Genomic DNA, 26200 nt, shown 5'->3' with positions numbered 1-26200 from the left:
TGAAATTTGGGGAGAACGTTCCTTTCATGATGTAGAGGCTCACTAAGAAGGGATTTTAAGAAATTTGCCCCTTAAGGGGGTAAAAAGGGGGAAATGTGTTTTCCCATAGGGATACAGCTTCCCTGTGTGGCTGGCAGGCTACAGCCTGCTTCCCCCCCACTCCCAACTGCCAGCTCGGCCACTCTTCCCTGACTGGGCCGGCCTTTCAAGGTCATTTGCATATGCGGCCTGATTGGGGCTCAGCCCAACATTCTAAACAGTTAAAGGAGTCATTGAATGTGTCCTGAGGTAAAATGCACCTTCCAGTCTTCCCCTAAAAGTTCACTAGGATTGCCAATATCTGTGTGGTATAGGGTTGCCAGCCTCCAAGGGGTGGCTGGAGGTCTCCCGGAATTGCAACTGATCTCCAGATGGCTACTTTGGAGAGTGGATTCTATGGTATTATACCATTCTGAGGCCCCTCCCCAAACCTCACTCTATCCAGGCTCCAACCCAAAAATCTCCAGGAATTCCCCAACCTGGACCTGGCAACCCTACTGTGGGTCCTGTCCCCTTGCACCCCCCCCCCACTCTCAGATTGGTCAGCTGTGGAACTCTGGGTTCTGATGTAAAAATCAGGTGAAGGAAACTGCAGGCAGTTGAAGAAAGACGGTACAAGACTCCTGGATAGTGACTTTATATAAAAATCAGTATGGCAACTGAGTTTTTAAATGTTCATGGGAAAATGGTGCATAACCTTTTTAGGGGCCATTTCTTTTTTTTTTTTTGAAAAATTTTTATTGGGTTAGGATCATATATTTACACATCACAGTCAATTTTCCCATTTCCCAATTTCTAACCCCCTCCCTTTCCCCCCCTTTTTTGTTGACTTCCAACAGTTTTCCAACCCTTTGTCCCTTTTCCCTTACTCTTTATATATTCCTCTATCTAATCAAATGTATATTCTCCTTTTATTCTAAGCAATACTTCTTTAACTATTTTTAATGCTCTGTACCCATAATGGATAAACAATTTATCCCATAATTCCGTTTTCAAATATTTCTGTATAACGTAAACTATGTAAACTATATAAGCCATACAATCATATAAATCAACCAACTTAACTTATACTCTATATATTATTAATTCTATCTTCTTTCTGTTTTAGTTATATTTGTTTACATTGATATTTCTATTCCCTTCAATCATAGATCTATATATGATATCAATCAATTTGACTCATATATACCTTCATATAAACATATTCAGTTTGGTACATTGTACAAAATCAGAAAGAAAATATTATTAGTTAGTCATTCCTTCTAATTAACCCTTATGATTAGTTATATTCTATCAATATTCTATTTATTATTCTGTATATATCAATCTAATAACATAACTGCTTAGAAGTTCATTTTTACCTCTTCTCCCCCCCGGTAAAGTCACCCCCCTCTGCATTTTATTATACTTCAATAGTTCTCAAACTGCCACAGTTCTCCTCCCACCTCCCATTTCTTCTCCAAATATTGTTTCAGCTTCTCCCAATCTGTGTTAAACTGTCCTGGGTGCAGATTTCTCAGTTTTCTTGTCATTTTATCCATTTCTGCCATATACAGCAATTTGTAAATCCAATCTTCAATAGTTGGCACTTCTTGTACTTTCCATTTTTGCGCGTACAAAAGTCTAGCTGCAGCCGTCATGTAAAATATCAACGTCCTATGATGGGCTGGAATTCCCTCCATTCCCAGGTTTAGTAGCAGGAGTTCTGGGTTCTTATTTACTTGAAATTGTAAAATCTCACTCATTTCTCTTATTATTTCCCCCCAGTACTGCCTAGCTACCTCACACGTCCACCACATATGATAGAGGGAGCCCTCATGCTTCCTGCATTTCCAGCATTTATTAGAAGTATTCAAATTCCCTAGCGCAATCTTCTTTGGTGTCATGTACCAACGATAAATCATTTTATAGATGTTCTCTTTAATGCTGGTGCATGTCGTTATCTTCATTGTAGTCTTCCACAAGTATTCCCATGCCTCCATTGTTATTTCTTTGTTGAAGTTTATGGCCCATTTCACCATTTGTACTTTAACTATTTCATCCTCAGTATACCATTTCAACAGTACTTGGTATACCTTGGATATTCTTTTCTTGTCCTCTTTAAAAAGGGTCTGCTCTAGTTCCGAATTCTCTGTTCTTATACCTCCCTTTACAGAGTCCGAGTTATATAAATCTCTAATCTGTCTGTACTGGAACCAATCGTAATAAGGTGATAGTTCCTCCTGAGTCTTTATTCTGAGTTTAGATGCTTCAATTCTAGTTATTTCTTTGTAAGTTAAACATTGTTGCTCATTATCAACAGCTCTCGGGTCTATCACCTCATATGGAACTACCCACAAAGAGGTTCCTTCTTGTAAATAAATTCTGTACTTCTTCCAGATTATATATAAACTTCTCCGTATATAATGATGCAGGAACATCGAGTTCGCCTTTACTTTATCATGCCATAGGTATGCGTGCCATCCAAATGTTTTTTTATATCCCTCTAGAGCTAGTAATTTCTTATTCTTTAACGTCATCCACTCTTTCAACCACACTAGGCAAATTGCATCATGGTAAAGTCTTAGATTGGGCAGTTGCATTCCGCCTCTTTCCTTTGCATCTTGTAAAACTTTCATTTTCACTCGAGGCTTCTTGCCTGCCCATACAAAGTCTGATATTTTCCTCTGCCATTTTTCAAATTGCTTAGAGTCTCTGATGATTGGTATTGTCTGTAGCAAAAACATTACTCTTGGTAACACATTCATCTTCACTGCTGCAATCCTTCCCAACCATGACAAATTCAGTCTGTTCCACTTGATCAGATCTCTCTCTATCTGAGTCCATAGTTTTTCATAGTTGTTTTTAAATAAGTCTATGTTCTTTGCAGTCAGTTCAATTCCCAAATATTTCACCTTATTTGTCACTTCACATTCCGTTATTTCCATTAGCGATTGTTGTTTTTGCTTAGTCCTTATCACAACGCTTATCATAGTATTCAATAGCATTTATCACTGTCCTCAAGTTGTCTCTGATTTGTCTGTCTGGCAAAAAGCCTGCTTGTTCCTCCTCAATAACTTCCGAAAGCCACCCCTTCAGTCTCTCCGCCAGTATCTTCGCAAAGATTTTATAGTCATTATTAAGTAGCGATATAGATCTATAATTTTTCACATTTGTCAAGTCTTGGCCTTCTTTAGGGATCAGTGATATATTCGCTTCATTCCAGGTACCTGGAATCCGTTGATCCTTTAAAACTCCGTTGATCACCTCTTTTAGGAATGGTGCCAGTTCATTGGCCATTGTTTTATAAAATTTAGCCGTAAGTCCATCTGGCCCTGGCGCCTTTCCCAAATTTACATTGTATTGCCTTACTTATTTCCTCATCCGTTACTTCATTATTCAGTCTATTTCTCCAAGCTTCCGAAATTACTGGGAGTTTCATTTTCTCCAAATATGTCGCTATTGATTCTTTATTCACCTCTTTCTTATTGTATAACTTAGCGTAAAATTTGTAAAAGGCTCTACTAATGGTAGTCTGTTCCAGATACGTTTTATTGTCCTCACATATTTTGTTTATTATTTTCTTTTCCCTTCTCTTTTTTAGTTGCCATGCCAAATACTTTCCAGGTTTATTTGCTCCTTCAAACACTTTCTGATTCAGTCTTTTAAGGTTCCACTCCAATTCTTTATTATTCATTGCTGTCAGCTGTTCTTGAAGTATTTTAATTTCCTGGTATAATTTCTTTTTCCCTGGTCTCTTTTTTAACTGTATTTCTTTGGCTTTTATTTTCTCCTCAATCTCTTGTCTCTTCTCCTCTTTCTTTTTTCTCACTCTGCCATTTAAGTCCATTAGTATGCCCCTTATTACCGCCTTGTAAGCATCCCAAACTTTGTCAGTTGGTACTTCTTTATTCACGTTATATTGTATGAAGAACTTTGTCTCTCTTCTCAACATCTCCACGTTCTCTCCTTCCTGTAACAAGTCCTCATTTATTCTCCATGCTTTCCTTTTTCTCCTCCTCCCTAATTTCCACATGATTGGATTATGATCTGAGCCTACCATCGGCATTATTTCTACCTCCTTAGTCCATAACGCTAAGTCTTTTGAGGCCCAGATCATATCAATTCTCGATAGTGTGCAGTGTCTTGAAGAGTAAAAAGTAAATTGTCTACTTTTAGGATTTTCTCTTCTCCATACATCTTCTAAAGTCTCCTGTTGTATCAGCTCAAAAAAAAGCTTTGGTAACAATCCTCTTTTCTTTTGTACAGTTGTTGTCTTTTTATCTAGTTCCAAGTTCGTCACTCCATTGAAGTCTCCAGCAAGAATTATCTGGTCGTATGAAAGATCCTCTAATTGCTTCCTCAAATCCTCAAAGAAGCTCTCTTTTGCATCGTTAGGTGCATAAATTCCGACTACCAATACATTTTAAGTTCCATGTACATTCCACTGCTATAAATCTGGCTTCCACGTCTTTTATTACAAATTTTGGCTGTAGCTCCTCTTTTATATACAACACCACTCCTCTTTTTTTCTTATTAGAGGCCGCTACAAATTCATTGCCCAGTTTCCCCATTTTTAAATATTTTACATCCTGCTTTCGAATATGGGTTTCTTGCAAGCAAACAATATCGCATTTTTGTTTTAATAGCCAGTGGAAAATACTTTTTCTCTTGTTTGGTGAGTTTAGTCCATTTACATTCCAAGATAAAACTTTACACTCCATACTCATGGTCTTGTTGGTAAGTCCTTTTCATTGTCCCTTATAAATCGCTCCATCTCTCGCTCAGATCTGATACGCTTTTTGGCCCCTCCAAACTCAAAGGACACACCTTCTGGTAACTCCCATCTGTACCTGATTTTCATGTCCTTCAAGATCTGAATTAGCACTTTATATTTTTTCCGATCTAATAACACTGACCTGGGTAATTCCTTCATTATGATAATCGTCTTGCCATCAATCTCCAATGGATCTTGAAACTGTTTTGTCACAATATTCTCTTTCATATTTCGTGTCGTAAACTGCACAATCACGTCTCTTGGTAATTTCCTCTGGGTTGCAATTCTCGAATTTACACGATATGCCACGTCTAGGATAGCCACAACTTCCTCCTCCTCCTTCCCCAGGTATTCAGCTAACACCTCAGTCATCTGTTCTTGCGCTGACTTTCCTTCCACTTCTGGCAAGCCACGAAAGCGTAGCTGCTTCTCCATGTGTTTAGTTTCTGCAACCGACATTCTTCCCCTCATCAGTCTCATCTCTGTTTGTTGCGTGTCTGCTAAGTTCTCCATCGCGTCTTCTACTGTTTTAACTCTCTGCTGCGTTCCTTGTAGTTCACTTTGTATTGTTTCCATACCTTTTTTCACTTCTGACAGCTCCGATTTTACTGTCTGTTTGACCTCTTTAACCTCTTTAATCAGCTCCAATTTCGTGTCCTTAAGTTCTTTAATCACATCTAAAAGTTTTTTGTCCAGGTTTTCTATTGCCGATTGCCACTCTTTTTTTGACATCGTGGGGCTTGCTTTGGCTCGCTCCCACGAGTCCGCTCTCTTCCTTAACTCCGTGGCGTAAGATTTAATGTCTTTTTATTTCAAATGTCCCGGTCTTCTTGCAAAAATTAAATTTTAAAGAGTCCAAAATGTCGGGCGTCTTTTCTCTATGGTTTCTCTATGATTTTGTAATCCAAGATGGCCTACTTCCTTTTCCGCTGAGGCCGCGACCCTTCCCCTTTCAAAGATGGCGATTCCCTTCTTCCTGCCCTCCAGCAAGGGCCGCTTCTCTCCAGCAACTCTATTGTTATTACGCACTTCCTGTCTCCCAACTTCCCACAGTAGGTCTCGCGATGGTATCTTTTTCTCACAGCTCCATAACCGCAAGTATTCAAAACAATAGTCCAATTCCTTTAATAACTTCTTTAAACTTAGTCTCTTTTCAAATACAACTCTTGCCGAGTCTTCCCCTCCTTATTATTAGCCTGTTGCAGTTTGAAAATCTACTTTTCTTCCTCTCTGCTTTTATCAATCTGTCCCGTATCAGAAGATAGTGATCTTTACCTTCTCCTTCACTTTTCTCGGGCTGTAATCGCTGTTTCGATTATAACTTCTCCTCTCCACTTCTTTCCCCAATCGAAGCTTGGGTATGTAGGTCCTATGCCAGCCGAATTGGCCCCAGAACTGCCGCAGAGATCGTAGCCGACCTGTCACAGGGTGGGACCTCAAGGATCGGGAGGGGACCCGTTGCGCAGAGCCCCCCCTCGTCCGAGATCTAGCACACCCTAGGGTCTTGAGCGTTCTTTGCCTGCTCTCCGCCTGAGAGCAGTCGGCCGCGGGCTAGATTCCCCCGCCGGCCGCTTAAAACGGCAGTCCGGTCAGCTCCGCAAATGGAGCTGCTTCAGACCTCCATGAATCCCAAACCGGAAGTCCTTTTTAGGGGCCATTTCAATGTGAGTCTCTCACATGAACCTGCCAAAGTGCCCACCACATAAGGTTGCCAGCCTCCAGGTGGTAGCTTGAGATCTCCCAGAATTACAACTGATCTCCAGGCTACCAAGACCAGTTCCCCCAGAGAAAATGGCTGCTCTGAAGTGTGAACTCTATGGCATCATACCCCACTGAGGCCCCTCCCCTTCCTCAAACCACATCCTTTCCAGGCTCCACCCCCCTAATCTTCAGGAATTTCCCAACTTGGACCTGGCAACCCTACCACCACACCACCCCTCCCTCAGTCCAACTCCACCTCACACCTCTCACAGCCATTATCTCTTACCACCCCCAAGAAGCCTCCTGGCAGACGTTGTGCAAGGTATACCAATATTAAAGGAGGAAGCAACTTAGAGATGTGGCAAAGAAATATGCACATCATACTCCTGTGGTGCACTGAGCAGCAGTGGCCAAGTACCAGCAAGTCCCAAGTCCAATGGAAAGGTGACCATCCCTGCAGGCCTGGGCACAGTAGTGAAGACCCTAGCAGACCTAACAGCCAAGACATACCCTGGTATTGCCACTATCACTGAGAAGTCCACAGACTGGCTGTGCAAGCGTGCCGTTCTGACCCCCAAGAACGACAAGGCTGCCATCCTTAATGAAACACAACTCTCTCAAATGGGCAGAAATGGAGTACCGATCTGTGGACTCAGTGGTGCAAATGGATGACGTGGTCCACTACCCCATGGAGTTCCTCAACACGCTCAACCCTCCTGGCTTCCCAGCCCACAAGCTTCTCCTCAAAGTGAGGGCTCCAGTGATGCTGCTCCAGAACCTCAACCCACTCAAACTCTGCAATAGCACCAGACTGCAAGTGAAAGCACTCCACAGGAACGTCAAGGCCACATTGTTCACTGGCAGTGCTCGGGGGGGTGGGGAGTCAGTATTCATACCATGCATACCACTCATACCACCAGAGAACCCCTTCAAATTCAAGAGACTGCAGTTCCCCCTCAAGGCCTGCTTTGCTATGATGATCAACAAGTCCCAGGGCCAGACACTGAAGGTGGCAGGAATTGACTTGAGGGAGGATTGCTTTTCACATGGACAGTTCTAATGTGGCCTGCTCCAGAGTGAGCTCACCCAGCAACCTGGTGATCCTAGCACCTGAGGGGAAAACCACCAAGGTGGTCTACAAAGAGGTCCTTCAATAGAAAAAAACGGGTTGTACATATTTTTCACTTTATTTATTGCACTACAAACTTTTCCTTTTAAAAATCTCTTCAATAAATGTTACATTTCAAAATTCACTTCATCAGTTTTAGGCATCAACATGCTTCGCTTTATTCAAACACTTTTGTGAAGCACGGGTACTATGCTATTATACTACAAAACCAACTCAAACACCGCCCCTCCACCAAAAATGTTACATACCCATAAATATAACTGGATTTAAAGTAGTTAAATACCGTAGCGAAGGACAGGTATCAAGCTAGTAAATAAATAAAACTCCTTGCCTTTCAAGCACTTCTATATGTCAATCCCCTTAGTAGTAGTAACACTACAATAAGGCTGTTAATTAACGCCTAGAATTATATGAGGTTCCTTCATCATCATAAGTAGCCCTTAACAGACTTTTCCTCAAAGAATCTGTCAAACTCTCTGTTGTAGGTAAGATGGGTCATACGGAGGCTTGTCTCCTGTGAGTCCCCCCCCGAAAGGTCCATATCCCCCCCCCCCGACACACCTCACTCCTTCCTGTTTCCTTCAGAGCAGGCGAGAACCTTACTGACTGCCACCAATCTGGTCTGGGAGTTAAACTAGGAAGGGTCCAGAGTAACCACCTTTTCCTTTCTACCTTCCTAACAGTGCTCCTTTACTGGTGAAGGTGTTGCTGGGTGACTGGTCAAACTTGAACCACGAGGACTTAGATAAAAGTAAAGCAAACAAGGGCAATCACTAAACAGAAAGGAAAAGAAATGCTTCTGAGGAACAGTTTAACAGGTGATATATTTACAAGAAGCAGGGCAAAATTAACACATAAAGTTGCTGGCAAGAATACAATGAAGCCTCCTAATGCAGCTACATGACTGGTCCCTACAATACCAGGCCTTTCCTTGGTCCAATCCACTCCTGCCTACTTGATTCTCTCTTGCTGGCGGCTGCTTCGCTCCTGGGAAAAGAACTCCTTCCTCTTTCATTTGGGGGGAGAGCTTATATTATTTCTCCCATAGGCCAGCCTCCTTGGTGCCAATCGGCCTTCCTTTTCTCTCAAATCCCCTTAGTCCTATTATAAAGCTGAGAAGGATCTTGGAAAATGAAGACATGCAAGGAAAATAGCAGCCAGGCCTACTGGAAAATTTATTCTACGGCCTACAGCCTACACGATACTCTTGTTTAAAGCCATCTATCCTTATGGACATCACTACATCCACTGGCAGTGAATCCCACAATTTAAATGTGTGTGTTATCTGCTGTTAAGTTGCTTCCAACCTATGGCAACCCTATGAATGAACAACCTCCAAAACAACATATCGTTAACAGACTTGCTCAGATCTAGAGGGTGTGGCTTCTTTTCTTAGATCTAGAGGCAAACTAGAGGGTGTGGCTTCTTTTCTTGAGTCAAGCCATCTTGTTTTAGGTCTTCCTCTTTTCTTACTACCTTCCATTTTTCCTAGCATTATTGAATCTTGTCTTCTCATGATATGATCAAATTACGCATTATTGAATTTTCCAGGGAATCTTGTTTTCTTATGATGTGACCAAAGCCTTAGTTTTGTTATTTTAGCGTCTAGGGAGAATTCAGGCTTGGTTTGACCTAGAACTCACTTATTTGTAGGGTTTCCAGGTCTCCTCACCCCCTGGGTGGGAGGCAAGAGACCTGGCACTGAGCTTGGTAGATGTCTTTCAAAGTGCACGCTTTCCCAGGATGCACGATAACATCATTTCCGAGAAGTGATGTCATCATGTAGGACCTCATGCTGCCCCAGGAGTGTTCTCACGCTCCATAGTGGGCCAATTTCGGCCCACTTGGGGCATAAATTAGACCGTTGGGAGCTCAGGAGCTCTCCAGGGTCCTCCTGGCAGCACTTCAGCACTCTGCAGCAGGCTGAATTGGGCCCATTTGGGACTGAAATAGTCCTGCTGCAGAACATGGGAGCACTGTCAGGGTGCCATGATGGGCCTTGGAGTGCTCCTGCACTTTGCAGTGGGTCAATTTCAGCCCCAATTCACTGCCAGCAGACCGATTTAGGCCCCAAAGAGGCTTGATTTGGTCCGTTTGGGTTCCAAATTGGTTCACTGTGGAGTGTGCTGCACAGCCTAGGAGTGCACCCCAGGAGGCATGTTCCTGGCCAGGTAAGCCAGGGTGGGGTGGGAGCGGGGGATCACCTGTCCCCTGCGAGGGACTGGCAACCCAATTTATTTGTCTTCTTGACCATCCATAGTATGTGCTAAACTCTCCTCCAGCACCACATTTCAAATGAATCAATTTTCTTCCTGTCAGCTTTCTCCATTGGCCCCTGCTTATAAAGGCTTTCAGACCCGGATTGACATATTGTCTAGCAGAGCCCCTTTAAGTCCATTGCCTGTATTGGTTCAAGCTTCTAAGTTTCCACAGGCCCAGTTCTAGCTTAACTTCCAGGGAGCAGACTGTCTGGCTCAGCTAATTAACTGCACCTGCAAGCTGTTGCCGAGAGAGGGGGCCTTGAGAAACAAGGGAGTCTTATCCCAGTTCCCGCCTAGCAACGCGGATTGCACGCACCTCTGATTGGCTAGGAATCTGAGAGGGGGAGGTTGGCTCCTCTCAGCCGAGAGATTGCTCGAGACTACTTTTCCAGCAGATGAGGGAGATTTTTGCTCTATGCCAGGCCTGACGACCAGACCTGCCTGGTATAGTTTAAGGGGTATGTTAATGACTATAAGCCTCAAGTTTTCCTCAGAGAAATGTTAGTCAGCTATAGTTAATATAGACAAACTTTTATTGTTTTAAATGCCCTTTGCTTGTGCCTTAGTAGAGTGTTTCCTGCTACTTGCATACATTCTTCTGAAGTAATAAACACCCTTTATGTAAGCCTTGTGTCTGTGAGTGTCTGACCAAGTGTGTGCAGAGTCCCCCAGGTTGGAAAAGAACCCAGAGACTGGTGAGTCTCAACAGGAGGGGTAAGGGCTATTCTTCCAGGAGGCCTGCTAGGGGTTTGAGTGGCTGTAAGCAGCACTTGAAACTGCAGGCGGGAGGTACCCCCTTGGACCCCTGTACCTGGATACATATATAAGTTAATAAGGCAACTCAAATTGCGGTTGTTTTTTGGGGAGTCTACTACACCTGTTGAAGTGCCTGCTCTTAAAACTAAATCCAGTTTTGTACCTAATATCAATGACCCGCATGTGATTACATTTGAAAATATGATTCTCAAGGAAATTAATAAAATTGAATCCATCAAAACATATAGGGGGAGTTATATTACCCGTGAGGAATATATAGCACTTGAAAAATTGGCAACGGACTCAGAAATAATATTTAAAGAGGCAGACAAGGGGGGTGCGATCGTGGCATTGAATAAATCAGATTATGTTGGTGAGGTCAGGAGACAGTTATCAGACAGGGATAGTTACTTGCTGATACCACATGATCCAACGCATCATATTGCCAATATAATCAAGGTCACAGTGGATGAGGGACTGGCTCTGGGGTATATAAATGAACAGATACACAAGGCCTTTATCAATAGTCAACCGAGGACCCCCGTGTTCTACCTACTCCCCAAGATTCATAAACAAGGGCTACCCCCACTGGGACGACCCATACTCGAGCCCCTGTCTAAGTACATTGATACCTTCTTGCAGCCTTTTGTAAAACAGATGTCCACCTTTCTACAGGATTCGAGAGATGTTATTAGTTTGTTAGAGGGGATGGTTTTTCCCCAGGGAGCTGCGCTACTCACCATGGATGTAGCCTCTCTCTACACTAGCATACCACATGATGAGGCCAGGATGGTGGTAGAGGACACCTTAAATCTTCGCTCAAAATTAGTGCCACCTACGCATTTTCTGGTCTCATTATTAGAAGTGGTCTTGGAACAAAACTATTTCAAATTTGATAATTCGTTTTTCCTGCACACTAAGGGGGTGGCTATGGGGTGCACGGCTGCACCCAGTGTAGCCAATATATTTATGCATTCGTTGGAGCAAAGATTTTTTTGCCATCCGACCAATGATCATTTCTTTGAAAAGATCATACTATTTCGTCGCTATATTGACGATTTACTCATTATTTATGCAGAAACTGAAGAGGTAGAGTCTCTTTGCACATGGATGGATGGCATTCATCCTAATATACGCTTCAGCTGGCACTATAGTGCACACCAAAATGACTTTTTGGACCTCACAATATTCAGAGACGAGAACAATCATCTGGCAGTCCATCCTTATAGGAAGCCAACTGATAGGGCGTCATATCTGCACTATTGTTCATTCCATCCACACTCCATTAGGGACAATATTCCCTTCAGACAATTTCTGAGGTTAAAAAGGAACTCCACCTGTTCAGCTGATTGTAACACTAACAGTAAAATAATGTCTGAACAGTTTACATCAACGGGTTATCCATCTGAAATTATTGACAAAGCTCTACATAGGGCTAGACAGGCAAAACGGGAAGATTTATTAAAATCCCCAAAAAGGACCATGGATTTGCGTATGAAATGCGTTTTGGATTATACCCCTCTTGCATATGGTATTAGGAGGGCCATTTACAAGCACTGGCATTTGGTGTAACACACCCCCAGTTATAACATTTCATAGGACACGTAATATTAGGGACCTTTTAATTCGATTTGAATTTGTGTCTCCCACTGCACCGATCTTGAGCCACTTACCTGTGGGACATTATAGCTGTGGAAAATGCAAGTCTTGTCCTTTGATACTTAATGAGCGGGACTTCCAAAAGCTGGATATAAGAACTACCCGGGGTTTTAGTAATTGCAACACACAGTATGTGGTTTATTTAATAAGATGCAAGTGCGCATTAATATATATTGGCAGCACCACCCGTCAGGTAAAACAGCGTATCCTCAAACATCAATCCCGCATCCGTCATGGTGTTCTTGAGGCGCCCTTGGTTAGTCATTTTTCAGAAGCAGGCCATAGTGACAAGGATTTTGAATATACAGTACTGTATGTGAGTAAAGAAAAACGTTTGGAGTCTGCTGCTATTGACATTCATAGAAAGGAAACATTTTGGATCTATAGGTTACATACATTGGCCCCGGGAGGTCTGAATGCAAGTAATGATTTCTCCTGTTACCTCTGATTTGGTTACTATCAATGTATTATACAGTTTTCCCCTGTTGCCACATATATTAGCTACCGGCTGGTATATCTCTTTAATAGTTTTGCATAGTTAATTGAATGGCGTTGTATATAACTAGGCTTTTTGTAATTGTCTGTACGCACATTTGATTCCGTCGAAGGAGAGGGGTTGATGTATGCATGTAATTATGGAAGAATGAAGTGAGTATAATTGTAATTGTTAAATTATGCTATGACGATTCTTTTATGTTACCAAAATTGCATACAAACCTGTATATTATATTGCACTTCTGCACTTTAGGAATTAATTAAGAAAAGCATCAACACCCTTTATGTTACCATCTGGTCACCTCTGAAGAAGACCCTTATTCAGGAACCGATCCATCCGTTGGGTGGCTTGTTTGGGTTTGGACTGCTCCTTCCAATTCTTTCGTCTTCGGCCAGCGTTTCAACGGTTTATTATTGGACTAATTAATTGTGAGGCACAGGGTGCTTGAATGGATTACCATTTGCCTTAGCACTTTGCACTTTTGGAATATAATTGTATAAAGAGTAGGAAATTGTAAGAGTAAGGCATAGCACATAGCACTTTAACTGTGTCCTAAGCTTCAATACTGAAACAACCTTGACGCTGCTGATTGGTCCTGGTGCGTTTTTGTACTAATTAGCATACAACGGTTGTCAAATTACGATACAATTAAGTAAATACACGTGATTAATATATTATCTTTATTGTTGTTAGTTTTTCATGAATTTCACTCAGGTTTGCAGCTTTCTTCATTGGCCAATTTTCACATCTATACATAGTAATATTGTTGAAACCTGCCCTGAGCCTGCTAGCAGGGAGGGTGGGCTATAATTTGAACGAACGAAGAAACGAACAAACAGCGAATACCATCTTTATCTTCAAGGATCTTTTCTAGTTCCCTCACAGCTGCTCTTTTAGGTCTCAATCTTCTTCTCATTTCTTGGTTGCAGTCGCCTTTTAGTTGATGATTAAACCAAGGAATAGAGAATCTTGAACAATTTAAATTTCCTTATAATTTCTCAGTAGTCATTAATTTTGTCTTCTTTATGTTCAGCTGTAATCCTGCTTTGGCGCTTTCTCCTTTAACCTTCATCATTAGTCGTTTCAAGTCTTCTCTATTTTCTGCTAGTAACATGGTGTCATCTGCATATCTCAAATTATTAATTTTCTTTCCACCAATTTTCACTCCACCTTCTAGATCTAATCCAAATTTCCTTATGATATGCTCTTCATAGAGGTTGAACTGGTAGGGAGCTAGTATGTATCCTTGACCGACTCCTTTGCCAACTGGAAACCATTCTGTCTCCCTATATTCTGTCCTTACAGTAGCCTCTTGTCCTGAGTACAAGTTGTGCATCAGAACAATCTGATGTTGTGGTACCCCATTTCTTTTAAAACTATCCATAGCTTTGCATGATTCACACAGCCATAGGCTTTGCTGTAATCTATAAACATAGACTGATTTTCTGAAATTCCTTGGTATGGTCCATTAGCCATCGTAAATTTGCAATGTGATCTCTAGTGCCTCTTCCTTTTCTGAATCCAGCTTGAACATCTGGCATTTCTTGTTCCATATATGGTAAGTGTCTTTGCTGTAGAATTTTGAGTATCATTTCACTTGTGTTGGAAATTAATGCAATAGTCTTGATAGTTGCTGCACTCTTTGGCAGTCCCTTTTTTTCTAATTGGAATCTAGACTGAGCATTTTCAGTCTGTGGCCATTGTTTTGTTTTCTGTAGTTGTTGTCAGATTCTTGTTAAGATTTTGATGGACTCAATTTCTGTAGCCTGAAATAGCTCTATTGATATTCCATCTACTACAGGTGCTTTGTTTCTCCACATTGCTTTGAGTACAGCTTTTACTTCACTTTCTAAGATTTCTGGTTCTTCGCCTGTCACATCAGTTCACTCACACCAAGGACTGCAATGTTCAAATGTTCCATTTCTTGTTTTACAATTTCTAGCTTACCTGGCTTCACACTTCTCACATCCTATGCTCCTACTATGTGTGTCACTCATCTTCGTATGTTTCTTTTGCTTCTATTTAATTTAATTACTCGTTAAGAATTTTGTTTTATCTGTCCTGAAATTATTGCCCTTCAACTTCATTGGGAACCTTCTAGTATTAACGGGAGAGGCAGAAAAAGCTCTTTCTATCTATTTTCTCTATCTCATGCATAGTTGTATGAACATCTCTCATGTCCCCACCCCCCGCCCCCAATCATCTTTTTTCTAAACTGGCACGTTTAGAAACTTTTTGAAAACTGAAACATTGATTCCAAAGATATAAGGTAGGACAGAAATGTTTTACATAGATCAATACAACTGACTGAAAGCCTTACCTAGCCACTACCCAAAAAAAGGTGATTAAAAAAGACCTTACCCTGTCATTTCTTGTTCATTTGGCACTTCAGGAAGATCAGACCATAAATTAATACTTTTCACATACTTCAGTATCTAGAAGGTGAAAAATACTGTATATGAAAATTAGACTGAAAACTTATGTTCATTAAACTAGATATGAAAATATCTGTTACCATACAATGGTTCCATTTTTGGTGGATATTATTAATCTGGAGTCACAAATGGTATTATTTCACTGTTCATTAAACCTTTGGAAGTATTTAACTTTTCAACCATGGAGATCTTGGAATGTTTTCAAAATCTATTTCACCTGCTGAAGTCTATGAACTGGATCCAAATACTTTTCCTTCTGCTCACACAAAGATGGCTTATTTCTGTGATGCCATCTTCAGTCCCTCTGTTGCATCCCACACCCTTCTTGAGAGTCAGGATGCAGGAGACTGCTACAAAAAGGCAAAGACAGGAAAATTCTGCTTTGGGAGCCCTGCATGGGGTTCTCTGGATCAATGTGAGAGTTATGAGATCAACGTAAATGTGTGTCACTTTGGCTGCCTGCAACCCAAGTTTTTAAAGTATTCATGGAATTCTCTAATTAACAACCAACAGTTATGAAAGAACTACATACCTGTTTCTTAAATTGGGCTATTGGATGGAACTGAGAACAATAGTTATTTCCACAGCTCACTAACGGTTTTAGGATTTCATGTTCCTAGGTTGTAAAAAAAAGTTATAATACAGAACATAAATATATTTAAATCCTTCTTTGACAAACAGATATTCAAGTAATCTTAGTTATGCTAGTGGAATTAAATATTCTGAAAGATAGTCAATTAATAAACATGTAAACTATAAGCTACTGCTATTGCTTTTAATGGAATTTACTAAAACAGATAAGCATGTGCAACAAAGGAATCATATACTTTTAAAACTTTCTTCATCAAATACGTACTATATTAAAGAGACTTGCACATACTTTGTAGTAGTGTACAACAATAAATTTTGAAAAGCTAGTAAGAGTCAATGAATAATCAACTATCTGTGAAGAACTGTCTGAAAACAATCAAGTAATAAAAAATAGAAATAGGAAAACAAAAGGAAAATCAGTTATTTCTCTAATGCTGAGAATAGGAAATCACATAGTCACAGCTGATGAGGCACTGGCCAGAATCCAAGAAACTCTATGTATAAACCTAAGGCATTTCTACATGCGCACAGAGAGGCTGCTAATTTTCTATTCTGGTTGCAACTCTGAATAGTGTATTAAACGCTGCTCATGAACTGACCGTCTCTTGTGAGCGTGACATTCAGAAGTAGCTTATCTAGGTGTACAAGGGGCTCTACTGGGAACAGAGAATGGAAGATTTGTATTTACTTACCGTGAAGCTTCCTTTCTCGGTGGTCCAGGAGTGGGACAGCCCATACTTTTAGGGATATAGCTCATCCTCTCTGAAGGCAGGGTCAGTCAGTTGATTTTGAGCCCAGAGGGGAGGGGCTTTTCCCTGGAATTGCCAGTCCATTCCCAAGCCCTGACTCCCCATCATGATACCAAGAGGGAAAAATAACTCCACTTATTTTTTTTAATAAATAGAAAGGTCCCTCACTTTTTTTTAATAAATAGAAAGGTCCCCCCAGTGGGAGTAAGACTATCATCCTAACTCTTCATCCAATCCTAGAAGCCACTACCCCCCCAAGAAACTTGGATGGGTAGGACTACCCTACTCCTGGACCACTGAGAAAGGAAGCTTCATGGTAAGTGAGTACAAATCTTCCATTCTCCGGTGATCCTAGGAGTGGGGCAGTTCATACTTTTGGGACATACAAGAGCAGTGTGCCCCAAGGTGGGTTAGTCTGGCTTCCAGGCCTAGAGGGTGTGTTGTGGTACTTTCCTGCTGAAGGTTTTCTCTTGGGAGGACAACTCATCTATCCTATATTTCTTGATGAGAGAACATACTGATTTCCATGTGGCCACCATCGTTTCTAACGACTAAAGGGTTTATAAGGCTGCCTATGTCACTGCTTTCTTTAGTGAGTGCTCCCTGATGTCTAGGGGCCTCTCCAGACCTCTGGCTTGACATGTCAGAATTATGTACCCTCTGCTTTACCTACTTAATCAAGAAAAAGACACTCTCTGTCCTAAGGAGGACCTCCTGAAAACACACAACTAGTGTCCAGACTTGTGAAAAAACTGTTTAGTCCTGCCCAAGTGGAATCTCACTACGTATATCAAGGTACTGAGAGACTTTTTTCCTTCCCGTGCTTTGGATAAGGTTAGAAGGAGGGAAGTACTATCTCTTCTGTCTTATGAAAATGTGGAGTTCACCTTTGAAAGAAAGTTGGTTCCATTCATAACTTGCTCTACCATCCTGAAGGAAAGGGCATGGATCACTATCTACTCCTAGTGCCTGCCATCCTGCCACTTCTCTGGCTGATTTTATTTTCATCTGAAAGATGGCTTTAAAGGTTAATTCCTTTAGGGTACATGATGTTATAGGGTCAAAGCATCTTTTGAATAATGCTCTCAATACCAGATTAAGATTTCATGTGGGAAAAACCAGAAAATCCTTGAAGAATTCAACAATGAGGTCCTTTTAGAATCTATTGCCATGAGGGTAATGTTTAAGAAAATGTCCCTTCCAAGAACCCCTAATTGTTGAGATGGTCGCTACCTGTTGTCTAAGGGTGCTGGTGTTAAGACTTTTCTTCAACCCTTCTTGAAGGAAGGATAGTAACTCCCTAATTAGCCCCAAAAGGATACATAACTCTATCCATGCACTCTTCTGCGAAATTGGCAGGCATTTTTATAGACTCTGTGAAACTCTTCTTGGAGGCTAGCATAGTACCAATTATACCTTCTGCTTAGTCCGACCCTATTAGTTTTTGTATTTGACCTCCACACTGCGAGGCTTGTCAGAGCTGGTCGAGGGTATGGTATTGTTCTCTGCATCAATGAGCCATCCTTCAGTGAAGGTGCCAGAGATTCATGCTTGAAAGATTCTTCAGGTTTTGAGACCATATCTTTTTGGACACCACAGTTGCTATTAGTATCACTTTTGCACTTTACTATGTGATCTTCTTAACAGCTGTATGCAATAGCTGTACTGTGGACAGTGTAGAGGATGTGTGAAGGTAGCTTGCTGCTCACAGCATCTATCCTTATGGTTTGAGGGTTTCTTCTTCTTGTGCCTTGCCGAAAACTGTGGTAGACCAGCTGGGGAATCTTTCTCTAGATAGCATTCATTCTACCTGGTCCATCACTTTCTGTCTTACCTAGTCTGCCAGAGAGTTGTCCTGGTCTGCTATGTGTACTTCTTTCAGAAATTCAAGGTAATCTTTCATCTGTATAAACATATGGTGACCTGTGGGAAGATCCTGAGATACCACCAGATGCCATCTGATGGCTCCGAGTTCCAAAGAGTTTACACTGTTGATAATTTCTCCAGCTAGACACCCTGTGCCATTTTTCCTTGGGTGTGAGATCCCCATCCCCAAAGACTCGTGCCCATGGTCAACAACTCAATTATCTTGGATCTCTTATGTTTTAACACCTCATGGTATGGTAACAAGCATCACTGGAGCGCACAGGTCTGGAACCTTGCCTCCTGGAGGACATCCTGATAGGATACCCTCATCCTGAGCCACTGAGCCAGGAACATCACTTCCACCTTCTGTCTCCCTAAGACCTCTGATGTCATTACCGACTCTTTGTTGTCTTTCCTGTGACAGAAAAACTCTGTCTTGAGCTGTGTCCATCACTACCCCCAGGGGCAATATTTACTGGGTTGGGAGTAAAACCGGTCTTTTCTTCATTGACCATGAATCCTTGTCCCGCAGACAGGCTGCCATCAATTTTATCATTTCCACCTGTTGTAGTAGGGAGGGAACCATGATCAAGATGTCATTTGAATATGGGAAAGGAGCCACTCTCTGTGGCCTAGCCATGCTATCAGTGCTACTAGGATTCTGATGAACACCCTGGGTGGAGTTTTCAGGTCAAAAGGAAGGGCCCGATGTTGGAAGTACCTCTGAGAGATCGATGGAAGTCAGACAATCTCCCTTCTGAATGGCAGTCATGACACATTTTAGCCTTTCCATTCTGACCTTTCTTGTTCCTAGGTGTCTATTTTATTTGACCAAATTCCTTTGGATCTGGAGGAAAAGGTCCAGGTGGCACAGAATTGAATTCCACTGATCACAATATTCAGCACCCACCTGTTTCTTATTGTTGGCTGCCAACAGTTTGCCAAGCATTGTAATCATCCCCCAATCACAATTGTGCTTGCTGCCTTGGTGTAGACACACTGAGTTACGTTCTTTGCCCCTTTGGTATTCCTACTGGATTTGTTGAGGGAGAAGGTACTACCCTCCTCTCAATATTTGGTTTGCTTTCCTTTACCCAGAGCTTCTTCAGACAGGTTGCTGTCTTTGAAGGGAACCACGATTGGCTTTGGAGCAAATGGTCCATGTTCCAATTCCTAATCTAAGTGTTGTGCCTGGTTGCCTGAAAACCATGGTTCTTGTTGACCACATCATAGCATATTGCTGGGGCTATTTTCTTAGTTTTGTCCTTCAGTTCTTTAAAGGACTTTGCTGCTCACTACAGCCAGGTCTGAGACCTGAGAGAATGTGGCTCTAGGAAGGAATGGAGCTGTTGCCATTGCTCTGAAGGATGTAGCAGATGCTTCCAATTTTCAAACCACCTAAGGCTGGAATCCTTAGGTAGCCCATCCTTGTCAATGGGCAGCACAGGATTAGATGGCAGGCTTGTTACTAGAGCATCCACCAATGGCAGCTTGATCCTCTCAGTATACCCTGGAATCAATGTATAAGACTTTGAAAAAAGGAAATAGAGTGGTTAGTTTTGCCAGAGTTTTCCTCTGAGACTTCTACACGTATGAAGGGCTACTAGAAGGGAATCTCTGATGGGGTTATTCCTGATTTTAGGGAGGATTCTCTCTGACCCCATTGTCCTCCTTCCCCTTGGTCCTTAAGGGAGAAGATTCCATCACCTTAGGAAGCCTTCTATGATATAGCTCCTAAGGAAGACCTGTTTATATTGGTGACTATGCATACTAGGGAATTTCCTCTTCTTTTAACAGTTCCCCTTTCTTTGTGGCTGAGGGAGAAAACTGATTGCTCAGGGTTCTCAGGTTGGAGGCTTAACCGAGATCTGTGCTCTTAATGGCCCTTGCCTCCTCTTAATCGGGAGGGTCATCCCTTTACCTTTCTGGAGTCGGACCCTCCACTGGGATGCTCATCTTGCCCATCTGAGGGTCTAGCCACTAGACTATTTGTTGGTGTGCCTTCAAGACCTCTTTGAATTCCTTCTTATTTCTGTCCTGGGCCATGCCAGTGCATTTGTTAAATAATAACTATTTCTGCAACTATGTAAATAGTGGGCATTTAACTTCTTTCCCCTTGGTGGTGGAAAGTGCCATCCAGTCATAGTTGCCTCTGCAACACTGGTCTTTTTTGGAGGTCTCCTATTCAACTGCTAACCAAGGTCAACCCTGCTGAGCTTCTGATGAGATCTAGCTTGCCTGGATTAATCAGGTCAGGGGCTGTGATAAGGTCAGAATTATCATTATTCCCCCAGAACTGCTGGGTAATTGAGACTGGTTTACCCAAGATCAGCTACTGAGCTCAAGCAATTATGGAACTTGAACCAGCAGGGTGCTGATTCGTGGCCCAGTCACTTAACCACAACTTTACAGCAACTCACTTCAGACGTCCTCACTCTCTGAGGCCTGGGAGGTGGCTAGGCATACCTTTGCTGACATATCACCAGTAGAAATTTTTCAGGCATTCTTTCCTGATGGGTCCAGGCCCTTGAATCTTTTCTCTTTCATTGGCCTGTTGAGAGGCCCAGGAGGGGGCTGAGACCTGGGAATTTGGAAAGTCTAGGCTGCAAGCTTGCACTCTTTGAGGCCTGGGAGGTGGTTAGGCCTGCCTTTGCTGACAGTCTGCCATCCAGGACATTGGGCTTTCTCTCGTTCACTGGCCTATTGAGAAGCCCAGGAGGTAGGGTTGCCTGCTCTGGGGAGGGAAATATCTGGAGATTTTAGGGGCGGAGCTTGGAAAGGGCAGGGTTTGGGGAAGGGCTGGAGCTCTGCAGGTCATAATCCCATAGAGTCCACTGTCCAAAGCAGCCATTTTCTCCCGGGGAACCAATCTCTGTCATCTGAAGATCAGTTGTAATTCTGGGAGATCACCTGGAGGTTGACAAGCCTACCCGGGGGGGGGGGGGGCGTTTAAGTCTGGCACCACTAGGCTGCAGCTTTGTGCCTTCTGAGGCCTGGGAGGCAGCTGGGGCCTGCTGTTACTGGTATTTCTGCCAACAGCAATTTTCCTGCCAAAAGGAGAAATGAAAGTAAAAGCGCACCTCATAAGCCCTGGTCGAAAGGAGAGAGAAATAAAGGAGGGATCCCTTGGGGGGGGGGCAAGTTGGCTCCGAGGCTTCTGCTACTCTTTTCTCCTCCCGCTTTCCTTTCTCACCCCCCATTTCCCACTGGATCAGTCTTACCGCAGTTCAGTTGGGGTTGCCGGGATTGGAGCAGCTCCTCTGCTGCTGCTGGAGTCTGCTCCTTCCAAGCCTGAGGGAGTTCCCAATAATATTGGTCTCCATGACAGGTTACTGCGGACTCAAATACCACATCCTCTGGCTGCCCCGGGGGGGGGGGGGTCCTCCCAGCCTGAAGGTAAGGAACATCAGCGGAGTTTTGCGGTTACGGCCGTGGAACCTAGGAGAACCTAGGGACCTCTGGCTCTAACACTTGCCATCACTCCGGGGGAAATGGGGATGGGGTAGGGCGGTAGGGCCTTTCCCTTCCCATGCGAGCTCTGCACTGCCTGTGGCCTTGGCCTCCCTGAGTACTGGGATTACAGGTGTGCACCACAACACCTGGCTCATCTCTGACAGTTTCTTCTTCAGCGTTGCTGAAGACGTCCTGCTCAGATGGCAGGGCCAGATAGACTGGCGATTCCAGGAACAAGTACCTCTCCTCCAGGATCAAAATCAGCTGACTGACCGTGACTTCACAGAGGAGGAGCTATATCCCTAAAAGTATTGACTGTCCCACTGCTAGGACCCCTGGAGAATCAGAAAAGTTATGATTTGCATGTGGAAATATGTTAGAAGCTTTGGATCCATAAACAAGACACCTATATAATACATAGATACATAATACCAAGGGAATAACATATGCTCCAAACAGAAAGATCTGCATCTTAAGTCTAAACAAGCATAACTTAATTACATATTATCTTTCGACTCAAAACCAATTCCTACCTTAGAATCAGCAATCTTATCCTTGGAAAATCTGTCCAGAAGTGTAATAGAAAAGGCAAGTAATGAATTTCCTATTTCTTTTGGGAAATAATTTAAGTTGATTTCACCATGGCTCAGATGATCTCTAATACGTGGACCTTCTTGATGATTCAAGAAATCCCAAAGAAATTCCTATAGAAATATGTGAAGAGGATGGAAGCATCTTTAATGGTGACCATTAGATTTTATTTAGTGTGATGATGAGTCTAAATGATTATGATTTTTTTTTAAAAACTGACATATGTTAAAAAATTAGGTGTGAAAACCTGAGTTTTGCTTGCTGTTCTTGCTACAGCATTCCCCCACTGAGGAAGAGAACAGTGACTTATCTCTAATGGAACAGTGAAAACAGCGAACAAAAACCTGGCTATATGTGGGTTATTTCTCTATTCATGTGCCTTTTCAGACTGTAGCCTATAAAAATTGCAGTGTTAGGCTATCCTTAGTGTCTCAATTTGACACGGGAACTTTTACTACCTTATTACATGGATATAATCATGGTTGATATAAAATCCTTAAGGATAAGGATGTGCCGCTGGGGACCAAGATCAAGATAATCATACTATGGTGTTTTCCATTACTATGCATGGATGTGAAAGTCAGAAAATGAAGAAAGCTAACAAGAAGAAAGTTGGTTAACTGGAAATGTAGTGTGGAAGGAGAATTTTATGGATTCCACGGATGGCCAAAAAAATAAGTGGGTTCTAGATAAAATCAAGCCTGAATTCTTCATAGAAGCTGAAATGATAAAACTGAGGCTATTGTTCTTTGGTCACATCATGAGAAGACAAGGCTCACTGGAAAAGAATAATGCTAAGAAAGGTGGAAGGCAGCAGGAAAAAGGGAAGACCCAAAATGAGATGACTTTGCTTAATAAAGGAAACCACAGCCTTTAGTTTGCAAGATTTGAGTAAAGCTGATAGGATGTTTGGACGCTGGAGGTAATTCGTTCATAGGGTCAAATCAGAAGCAGCTTGATGGCATGTAACATACACAAGCATGGTTGATGTACAGATTAATTGTTCTACTTTGGGTCATAATGGAAGGCAGCAGAAAAGCTTGTAATCCCTGGAGCTTGACAGCTGTTCAAGTGCCCCTGCCTTTTGAAATTAGACATGTGGCAACCCAGGAGAAGGCCTTCTTGGTCATGGCACCAAAACGCTGGAATTCTCTGTCCAGGGAGATTTTTCTGTTCCCTTCTGTTGCCATCTTTTACCAGTGGGTGAAGACTTTTTAGTTTCATTTGGTGTTCCCTCAGTGATTCCTTCTTCCTGCTCCATGGTCTGTTGTTTTTACGCCTGTGAATGTATTTCAGTTCTGGTTTTATTTGTTTTAATGATGTGTTGTTGTTGTTTTTGATCGATTCTAATGGTTTTATAATGTGATTTTACTATGTATGTTTCAATTTGTTAGGCACCTTGGTGGTCCTTGTGAGGGCATAAAGGTGAGATATACGTTTTTCAAAATAAATAGCCAAGTTGCAAAAAATTGCTGCCCTGTACTTGCTTGGAAAAGCAGAGTAGGAGACACAGCCACTAGGCAGCACCTCTAAAAGAAACACAGGCACAAAGTGCTTGACATACACTTCATCAGGGTTGGCCAAGGATTTTATAACTTCTCTGACTGCCTTGGGGCCTCTCTCAAATTGTGACAGGCCCAACTTGTGGAAGAGGTCACATCCTGGACTTAATATTTTGCACTGAGTCTTTGAGGGAAGGCCTGGTTTCAGGCTTGAACCATCATCTGAACATTATCTACTCAAGGCAAGGGTGAATGAGGCCCCGACTCCCTGCAGCAAACCAAACAGGGCCTGATTAAAATGGTCTGCCCATGGAGGCTCATGGATACATCCTAATGGATTCCAGAATGCTCTGCAGGATTTTCAGAATCCAAACTTGTGCTCTGTTGAGGCTACAATGGGAGCTTGGAACATGAAGTTCCTTAAAGCTATCAACAATGCTACCCCTTGTCAACCTTTCCCACCCCTGGGGAGAAAACCCACCATGATTTGACATGGAGCTGGGTAGCCAAGAAAGCCAGGAGGTGTCTTGAATGATACTGAAGGAAAACTCTGATTGTCACAGATCATGCTATAGAGCCCATTGGAAGACCTATGAAGTGGCGGTGACAGCAACAAGGAAATGTTACTTCTCTGTTACCATTGCATCAGCTAGTTCACAATCACCTCAGTTGTTTAAAGTATTTCGGCACTTGTATATTCCTAAATCTGAGCCTTTATCATCTCAGGAACAGACAATTAGTCTTGATACTTTTGCAAAGTTTTTAGCTGATAAAATATTGCTCTGATCTGGAGGCTGGTTGTAACATAGAGTAATCAGAAGATATGTCTAACACATCATCTTATATATTAATAGCCAAGTGGCCCTGATCAAAGGATACTTAAATCTGGAGACTAGAGCCATGAACAGACAGACAGATCTTCCTACACTCCTGAAAAATGCCCCAGGTTTGCATAAAAATCTGAAATTTAAAAAACAAAAACACATCATAGGGTTTAAAAAATCCCAAAATGATAAAAAGAGCATGAATAGGTTTAACTAGATGTCCTCACTGGGTTGCCTTTAAAGGCAACTTTAAGGGCACTGTGCTTTCCATCTCTGATGAGGTTCAGCTGACCCGGTTAAGAACTGAATTACTCAGGAAGGCATTCTTACACAGGTAATACTATACAGGGCTATACTATAATGGAATGGATCAGAAAGACGCTTTAAAGAATGGTAAGGGCCTGTGTACAACTATGGACAGAATATACTACATGTACTATATTTTGCTGTATGTATTATTCTACTATGTAATTTATGCATGTCGTGTTAATATGTGTGCTTTGCTTCAAGGTTCATCTCAGATTTCTGCAATCCTAATTCCATTACACTTCTTACTGGATGTCCCATCCTGTTGATTGAATTGACTTACACTGTGTAATCTGCCTTGAGACTCAGTGAGAAAAGTAGACTATAAATAACATTTTTAAAAATCTATTGCACATCTGCTGTTTGAAGGTCCCATTATTTCTCATTGTAGTGTTTTCAGATGCTGCCTGTGCCAGAGACATTTCACATTTACTTACTATGGAAAATTAATATAGTTTCTTAGCAAAAAATCATTGAATAGCTTTAAAACCAACACAACCTTAATCATCACCATTGTTTTTGCAATCACCATATTTAAATATTTCCATTTTAAAACATGCTGTCCATTATTTGCCAATGCTGGAAATACCCGTTTCAATCACAACCAATTGCTTAAACAGATGATTTAAAAACTTCATTAATACATCATTTGAGTTGTTTATACCTAAAATTTACATTAATAAAATGTCCCTGAATAACTGTTGCAAAGAAACCAAGTATTAAAAGTATATAAGTGATTGGCCTTATTGTAAAATATCTAGAAGACTAGGGCATTGTCAAATTCAAACAGTCAGTATTCATGGTCTTACCATTGCTGATTCACCAAGCACTAAGGGAAGCTTGTTGACTTCTTCATTATTAAATTGTTTTGCTAACATCTGGGGAGGGAAAATTGGAGATCTGAATGAGAAAATACTGAAGAAAATGACATTGGAATCAGGCAGTCAGTGCTGACTGTCTGATTCCACTTTATGACTAGAACACACTGGAAGCACAGGCATTGCTGAAGTGTAACTCTATATACCTGTCAAGCTCTGCTTGCTAACCCTAAAACCCTTCAGTTCACTCCTTTGCAACATTTTTGTT

General features: G+C 42.0%; 1 protein-coding gene across 1 annotated transcript in view; it reads right to left on the bottom strand.

The window, feature by feature from the left end:
* Nucleotides 1–26200, bottom strand: part of ERMARD (ER membrane associated RNA degradation) — a 57077-nt gene that overhangs the window by 7080 nt on the left and 23797 nt on the right. The window contains exons 11-14 of the mRNA XM_055001190.1: nucleotides 25924–25992; nucleotides 22425–22595; nucleotides 15765–15848; nucleotides 15159–15232 (exon numbers count right to left, since the gene is read on the bottom strand). Of these exons, the coding sequence (XP_054857165.1) occupies nucleotides 15159–15232; nucleotides 15765–15848; nucleotides 22425–22595; nucleotides 25924–25992 (398 nt within the window). The remainder of the gene's footprint in view (nucleotides 1–15158; nucleotides 15233–15764; nucleotides 15849–22424; nucleotides 22596–25923; nucleotides 25993–26200) is intronic.

This window comes from Eublepharis macularius, chromosome 1, assembly GCF_028583425.1.
Source record: "Eublepharis macularius isolate TG4126 chromosome 1, MPM_Emac_v1.0, whole genome shotgun sequence".
NCBI classification, from domain to species: Eukaryota; Metazoa; Chordata; class Lepidosauria; order Squamata; family Eublepharidae; genus Eublepharis; species Eublepharis macularius.
This window is presented reverse-complemented; position numbering and strand designations above follow the sequence as displayed.